Here is a 7,882-nt window from a genome sequence, read left to right as displayed (position 1 = left end):
ATGACTACCCTTTCAGTGTTCATGGATGTGCCCCTAGTCCAGAAGCTAGAAGGCGGCTTATTAAAAACCTACAAACAAGATGATTACCCTAACAAGATGTTCCTGGCCTACAGAGGTAGATGCCTAGTAGTTATGGAGCAGAAGACTTAATATATCATAATTGCCTCTAGGAGGACAGTATTCCACTGCCGCAGAGGAATTGGGAGCGGTCTGTTCTTGTTAACAGAATTTCCCAGTGGAGAAAAGCAGAAAACATCCTGAGTCATTCTGTGCCCTCTGCCCTTCTCTGGGGGTTTCTAGAGATTAGATATAAGCTATATTCTCTTTCCCAGCTGTCTGTGGGGCCTGCATGGGTGCTGTACTATATTCAGCCTCTTCCCCCTACTTCTGTTTCTGATGAGGAATGATTCCCCACATTGACTCCCTTGATATGCAGCCAGTCTTCGCCACTGTGGAAGTCAGTGTTACCTTTGTTTAGTTTCAGGTATCTATAATTTCCACAGTGTATATCGTTTTTGCCCTTTAAAGTGGCATAGGTTTCAGTCGTCTTCTTTAAAAAGACATATTCACTAACAGCACGTTGTGTGTATGAAGGGGTGTAAAAAAGGAAAGTTGTCTTTTCCCAGGCCCCCAGAAAACCAGGATGGATGAATTGTTTGTGGGCTGTTTGCAGAGCCCTGATGTGGAGGCCCGAAGGCCAGGCCTCCAGAGCTCTCTCTGCGGTTCCCCTCACAGTCTGCATGACCAGTGAAGGCCGACCCTGGGTTTCTTCTGTGGTTCACAAACTTCGACTGCAGATTGCACAGGATCCCTCTCTGAACTATGAGTACATGCCGGCAATGGGCATGAAATCCTTCATCCAGGCCTCCTTGGAACTCCTCTTTGGAAAGTACAGCCAAGTCATTGTGGAGAACAGGGTGAGAAGAAGGCCCCTCTCTTACTCACTCAGACACAGGGAGTGAAGATCTGGGATGGCATAATCTTAAACCTAAAAAGGAATTTGGAGGGCCCCTTGGCATTGACACCTGAGGCTCAGAGAGTCCAAAACTTTAGTCATTGAACGGCAAAGCCAGCATCAGAACCCAAAGCCAGTGCCCTCGGCACCAGCCCACACTGTTGATGTGCAAGCTCTTTCAAGAAAGGAATGATCTGAACCTGAGGTGGTACTAGTATCACCATTACTCTTTTAAATTGTTATTTCTGTTTATTATTTTGCTGTCAGGTAGGGGGTGTGCACACTGTTGGTGACAGCGGTGCCTTCCAACTCGGGGCCCAGTTCCTTAAAACTTGGCGTTGTAATTCTCAAACAGTTTACATCATTTCTTCTCAAAAAGGTGAGTGTTACACAAGGTGGGGATGACAGAAGATCCCTGTGCTCTGTTCCTGATTCCCACCCCATTTACAATCTTCACTGTTGTCCTTCTCACTCTCTGTCATGAGAAAAATGGGCAAGCCACAGTATGTTTGGGCTTTTCCTGGTACTGTCCCACCTTCAGCCAGTGACCTTCAGGCTCCTTCGCTGGTATGTCTGCCTCCACCTCCCCATTTCTCATGTACCAGCTGGTGGGGGTCTGTGTTCCCACAGAACTGCATGGACTCGTCTTCCAGGACATGGGCTTTACAGTTTACGAATACTCCTTCTGGGACTCCAAGCAGCTGTGCATGAATCCCAACATGCTCCTCGATGTGTTGGAGGTAGAGGGGCCCTGCTCGGAAACGTCTCCCCAGCCCTGATTTATATTTTTATTTTCCTTTCCTCCCCTCCGCCCCTCTAGTCATCCAAGGCCCTAGAAAGGCTTGGATTTGCCTTTAGTAGGAACCAACACAGAGGGTTACTTCTCTTCCAAGTGCCATGGTACCATTACCATTAGGTAGGGGGAGTGCCTGACAAGAACGTCTCTACCTGCAGCAGGCCCCGCATGGCTGTATCTTTGTGATCGGGAACATTGGCAACTGCAAGCTGACACGATATCAGTGGGCAAAGTTGATGGGCACCATGAAGGTGAGGCTGATGTCTCTCCTGGCTTTCCTCCCTCTCACCATCTACCATCGCCTTCATCAGTCTCAAACTTTTTTTTTTATTTTCTTTTCTCCTACAGAGCAAGCAGATATTCCCATTTTTTGATATTCCCTATCAAGGTTTATCCACAGGTGACCTGGAAGAGGATACTAAATTCTTACACTACTTTGTGTCTGGAGGCTTTGAGTTCTTCTGCAGCCAGTCTCTGTCCAGGAATTTTGGCATTTATGGTATGGTATGGACAGAATGAGAAAGGAGGGGTTCTGGTGCTAAAGTGGTGCCATGTCCATGGCAAAATGATGTGTTTGACATCCACCCTATGCAGAGAGCTGAGACCTCCAGCGAAAGCAGTGTGGAGGCACAAGGGAAGAGCTAGACATCAGGTTCCATGGTATTGTCTCAGCTCAGCTACTAAAACTGGCTCCAATTAAATCGCTTTGCCCCCTTAGGCCTCTGTTTCTTCATTGATAAGATGAGGAGGTAGGATTTAGTGAAATTTCAAGTCCCTTCCACCTTTAAGATTCTTATTTATGGCTACTTTTTATGAAAGAAGAGCCTATGGCAACTTCCTGGGGCCTGGATATCAGCTTGGCTGGGCCGGGATGAGGACCCTGTAGGTCATCCCTCTCTTCTGCAAGGCTGAAGGCAGAATTATAGGAGAAGGCCCTGGTAATGGTGGAGGACACTGAGAATGAGGCTGTCTGTCCCAATGCTACAGATGAAGGAGTGGGGATCCTAGTTGTGGTGGCACTCAACAACCAGCTCCTGCTGTGCGCCCTCTCCCAGCTGATGAACTTCGCTCAGGCCCTGTGGCTAACCCCTCCTACCACAGGTGCTCGCATTATCACCTCCATCCTCTGTAACCCTGCTCTGCACAAAGCATGGTAAGGGTAAAGCATGGGAACAGAAATGGATGGGCAGAGCCTTAGGTACCTACAGACTTGCCGATTCACAGCATTCGGCTGGGCGCATCTCTTCCTGCCCATGTTGCCTCTTTACTCCATTCATTCATTAGCATTTACTGAGGATGCACTGTGTTCCAATGGCAGTGGCTGTACCAAGGGTTGCCCTGCCTTAGGGGCATGGGTAATAAGACATTCTTTTTGGACACAGGCTGATGAATTATTTGAACTCTTCCAGATTGCAGGAGGAGATTAAGAAACATCAAGGGCTTGCTACTCTGGCAAAATCTGCCTAAGAGCCTACTTGGCTCACTTAAATTAATGCCGGCTGAAACCCCTCTTCCATTCACAACCATCCCAGATCCCAGGCTCCACTGGTGCACCCTCAGGCACTCTGGTTGAGGAATTTTGAAAGGAAAAAAGAGTGGACTAGAAATGAGGAGGTTGGGAGTGGGGAGAGATCTCACATTCTAATTTCTTGCTGTCTTTCCTTTGGCAGGAAGCAGAGTCTGAAAGGGGTTGTAGAGAACATCATGCTGATCAAGGAAAAGGTTAAGGAGAAGCTCCGGCTCCTGGGAACCCCCGGCTCCTGGGATCACATTACTGACCAGAATGGGACCCATAGCTATCTTGGACTTAACAGTAAGTGTCTAGGAGGGAGTAGCTCTCCCCTTTCTGAACTTGGGCTTGTATTTGAGCGTTAAGCCTCACAGAGTAGGTGATCCCTAACTTCACAGCAGATAGAGATTTTTGTTTTTCCTGAGGAAAGTGGAGCTGCTTTAAAGACCCTCTAGACCCCCAGAAATGCTGGGCTACTTAGAGGAGACTTAGAGGTAGCTACCCCAGGATCTGAGACCTTGTGATTATCACCAGCCAAACAGGTGGAATATCTGGTCAAGAAGAAGCATATCTACATCCCGAAGAATGGTCGGATTAACTTCACCTGTATCAATGCTTGCAACATAGATTACATCACTGAGAGCATCCACGAGGCTGTCCTCTTCACAAAAGGCTCAGAGAGACGTTTTCAGAATGTCAGTGACTCCCAGTTAGAATAAAAACTTTAGTTTTTGCAAAAATCCTGTGCTGATTATTCACTGGTAATATTCATTTCTCTGCAAAGCATTCTCTCTCTCTCCTCCCTCTCTCCATCTATTTATAAAGCATTGGTCTGGCCTCAGCAAAGAAGGGGAAAAAGAAGAGAAAAAGAGAATGCCTACCTTCACATACCATCTCATACTTATTGAACACATACTATGTTAAGGCCCTGATATGGTGTCTTAGTTCGTTCAGGCTGCTATAACAAAATACTATAGACTGGGTGGCTTATAAATAATAGAAATTTATTTCTCATATTTCTGAAGGCCGGGAGGTCCAAGACCAAGGCACCAACAGATTCGGTGTCTGGTGAAGGCCTACCATCTGGTTCATAAACCTCACATGGCAGAAGGGGTGAGGGATCTCTTTGTGGCCTCTTTTATGAGAGTACTAATCCCATTCATGAGGGCTCTACCTTACCCTCATGATCTAACCACGTCCAGATACCATCACACTGGTGATTTGGTTTGAACATGTGAATTTGGGGGAATAGAAACATTCAAACCATAGCGTCTGGACAGTAAAGGGAATGTAAACACATAGGTACAATCCAGTCCTTTTTCTCCAGAACCCTAGTTGGGAGATGGCTTTCATCACATGAAACAGTTAAGTAACATTTTGAATCTGAATGTAATAAAAAGTCACAATAGATTATATAGACGTGATGATTCCAGCCCCCAACTTTCATGTCATCCCAGCTAACTGAATGGAGCCAAGATGAATTGTCCTGCAGAAGCCTTCCCAAATTACAGATTCATGAGCAAATATTAAGACACAAAGTTTTGGAATGATTTATTACACAAGTTTAGTTAACTAGAACAATTATTTTGTCTTTTGTGTCTCTTTTAATCTATAGTTTCCTTCATATTTTTTCTTATAATTCTTTAAAAACTACAGAACTGGGTTTTTTGTCCTGTAAGGTTTCCCATAGACTGAATTTTGCTAATTTTATCCTCATGCTATCATTGAATATATTCCTGTGTCTCTGTTTACTTTGAAAATAAGAATTTAAATGAGAGGCTTGATCAGATTTGGGTTCGTTTTTCTTTGTCTTGGTAAGGCCACGTCATAGATGGTGTTGTGTTTCATTGGGAAGCATGGGATGCTAGTTTTTTACTGTGATGTTAGTAATCATTGATGATCATTGCTGAGCTCCATTAATTCATTAATGTGGTAAACTGATGATATTCTAATTCTAACATCATTTATTCACTTATTAGCTGAAATACTTTTATAAATAGAAATTTCTCCTCGCTGTGATTTGCTTTATGTGAGGTACATTTTATATAGGAAAGGCAGAATTACTGCTTGACTTGTTCTCTTAATTTACCAGTTAAAAAAAGATCTTTATGAATTCATGATTTTAAACTAGTCGATATTTTATTCTCCTGCGTGCATTATCCTTATTGATGTTTAAAATGTCTCATCTTTGACTTGTATGAGGCAATTAAAATTAATTTCTGAGATCTTTTGGTGTAGCTCCAGTACTCTTTGATAGCTTCTTGACTTTTTGGCACAACAAAAAGGTCTAGGAAAATTTTGAACATTTTCTGCCCCAGACCTGGAACCGATCGTTTCTCAAAAGAGTTCTAATCACTTTTAGCAGGTGAAAGTATTTATACACCACAATCTGGGCTCTTAAGGTGCTCATTGCTACTGGATTGGTCATTATTTACAAGTCTTTCCAGTAAGATAAAACACATTGAGTGCCTCCCGCCTTTGCAGCCTAGCCTAGGGCACTGGAGGCATGGGGACTTAGGTTGAGTAAATTGTCAATAAATACAGCTGACTTTTCTAGACTATAAGAATGACCATTGTTACTATTACAGCTAATGGTTGTTGAGTGCTTACCTGGAGCTGTACTGTTCTAAGTGCTTTATGTCCATCATCTCCTTTAATCCTCATAACAATTCAAAGAGTTAGGTTATTATTATTATCATCCTCATTTTACAGTCTTGGCGAGCATCAGTAACCTGCCCAATCAAGATCGTACCCAAGGTAAGGGGTGAGGAGTCCACGTGCTTGGTGCCCTGACTCCTGCTATGGTGCTGCCTTCCTCCATCCAGGCTGCTCCCAAGACCCCTTCATTCTCGCCCCAAAAGGCCTCTTGAACCTAATCCTGAGGAGGTAATAAGTGCCCAGAGCAAACCCAGAGAGAGGACGCTTGGCCACAGAGGAGCCTCCAGGGTATGTGTGCGCCGGAGCTAACGGTGCCGCCTGAGCCAACGGTGCCGCCTGAGCCTTGCAGAGAATGAAGAGCTGCAGAACTTCGTCCCCTTGCGGGAGAGGAAAACTTGCCCACAGTGGGGCTGGTACTCACGAGGAGATGAAGGGACAGGTAGCAGGGTCGGAATGGTAGATACCCTTTCTTATGGCAGGTAAAACCCCAAAAGGACATGCGGAGCCACCAGTTGCTCAAGGGTAGTGGTTGGCCTGCGTGGCCGCAGAAAGGCCAGGTGTCGCTGCGGGGGCTCCAGGCGGCTTCTACACAGACACTGCGGATTCGCCTTTTTGGGAGTGGGTTGACAGTCAGATTCCCCCCTGTCACTGTTGACAGGCGGCCGACGTGGACCCAGCTGGCCGACGTGGACCTGGCTAGCCCAGACTTCTTCTAGAGTCTGGTGTGTGTATGCTGGGGAGGAGGGCTCCAGAATGCAGTTAACAATGCCTGGCGACCCGCCGCGACCTGCCATCAAGGATCTCGGTGGTCAAGAGAATCTGCTCAGAAGCTGCCTGGGAACTCCAAGGTTCTGCCCGCGGGGACACACTGGGACTCCAGAGGGTCCCAGAGGATCCCAGGGACTTTGCGTCCACGTGTTTACCCACGGGTGCAGGTGCCCGAGCAGTTTGTGAGTGCGCGCACCAAGCTTTACCCCGCGTTTCTTCCGCTGCCTTCTCCCCTTTTCAGTTGACCTTGGGTCCCACAAGATCTAGTAGTAAAAGAAAGGGTTGGGGTGGGGGTGCGGGGCGGGTAGGTAGGCCCCACCAGGTTGGCAAGTGGCTGAGGGCGAACCACAATCCCAGGCTCCAGACGCTTCTGCCACGACATCCGGTTCTCTGCTCTCCGCAGGCAAAGATGGCCCCAGGCTTGGCTCCAAATCTGGTGTTTGGGAGGGAGGTATCCTGGGTGGGGAGGACGCCCCAGCCCCATCTGAGAGACAAGTCGAAGATGGTGTTCTGTGGCGGGCCAAGCTTGTGGCCTCCTGGACAGGAACTGGGGGTGCTACCCGTGGCTGAGTTTCCAACCGCGGTGGGAGATTGGGGGCCAACGACCAGCCTGCTTCGTAGGTGGGAACCCAGGGGTTGGAGAAAAGCATTCTCTACCTAGGCATCAGCCTGTGGCCCTGGGCTAGGGCTGGGGCTCCCGTCTCTGGGACAAGTACTGCAGGCAGAACCGCGGAGGAGCCCCCGGCTGACCTCGGGTGGAATTGGGGTAGGGGTGCAGGTGGAGAATGAACTTGGAACTGCTCTGGAGCGCTCCCAGCGCGCCTTCGCTTTTATCCTGGCTCTAGGGTCTTCCTGGGCAGCCAAATCTCGTGTCTTTAAGTCCTGCTCTTCTCCCATGGACATGCAACAGGGACCCTAACCCTACTTTATGATTTAAAATTTAAGCGCCATTCTCTGGTTTGCCCACCACATCCCAGCCACACCGGTCTTCTTCTGGTTCCTGTCTCCGGACCTTTGCACGTGCTGTCTCTTCTGCCAGGAGCACTTTCTCTGCTTTTCGCAAGGTCAGCTCTTTCTCAACGTGTGGGTCTCAGCTCTCAGCTTAAATATCTTTCCTTCAAAAAAGCTTTTTATCTATCCCTCCTACAAAGTAAAGTGTTCCCTTCTCCACACATATTTATTTCCTCTCTTTCTG

The 7,882-nt window shown here is 47.3% G+C and overlaps 1 protein-coding gene across 1 annotated transcript; it reads left to right on the top strand.

Annotated features, from left to right (window-relative positions):
- On the top strand, positions 1-6,635 carry GOT1L1 (glutamic-oxaloacetic transaminase 1 like 1). The gene is made up of 10 exons (XM_011373345.1): positions 1-115; positions 736-917; positions 1,223-1,334; positions 1,586-1,695; positions 1,910-2,002; positions 2,100-2,250; positions 2,739-2,904; positions 3,422-3,564; positions 3,796-3,956; positions 6,468-6,635. The coding sequence occupies exons 1-10, from the start codon at positions 1-3 to the stop codon at positions 6,633-6,635; spliced, it is 1,401 nt and encodes a 466-aa protein (XP_011371647.1).
- The last annotated feature ends 1,247 nt before the right edge of the window (positions 6,636-7,882 follow it).

The sequence above is a fragment of the Pteropus vampyrus genome, unplaced genomic scaffold (genome assembly GCF_000151845.1).
Source record: "Pteropus vampyrus isolate Shadow unplaced genomic scaffold, Pvam_2.0 Scaffold8, whole genome shotgun sequence".
In the NCBI taxonomy this organism is placed as follows: Eukaryota; Metazoa; Chordata; class Mammalia; order Chiroptera; family Pteropodidae; genus Pteropus; species Pteropus vampyrus.
This window is presented reverse-complemented; position numbering and strand designations above follow the sequence as displayed.

Bases quoted from the DNA above. Each gene is read 5' to 3' on its own strand.
- GOT1L1 (XM_011373345.1), top strand. From the start codon at position 1: ATGACTACCCTTTCAGTGTTCATGGATGTGCCCCTAGTCCAGAAGCTA. The intron at 918-1,222 runs GTGAGAAGAAGG...TTTTGCTGTCAG, and splicing joins AAGTCATTGTGGAGAACAGG to GTAGGGGGTGTGCACACTGT. The intron at 2,905-3,421 runs GTAAGGGTAAAG...TTCCTTTGGCAG, and splicing joins CCTGCTCTGCACAAAGCATG to GAAGCAGAGTCTGAAAGGGG.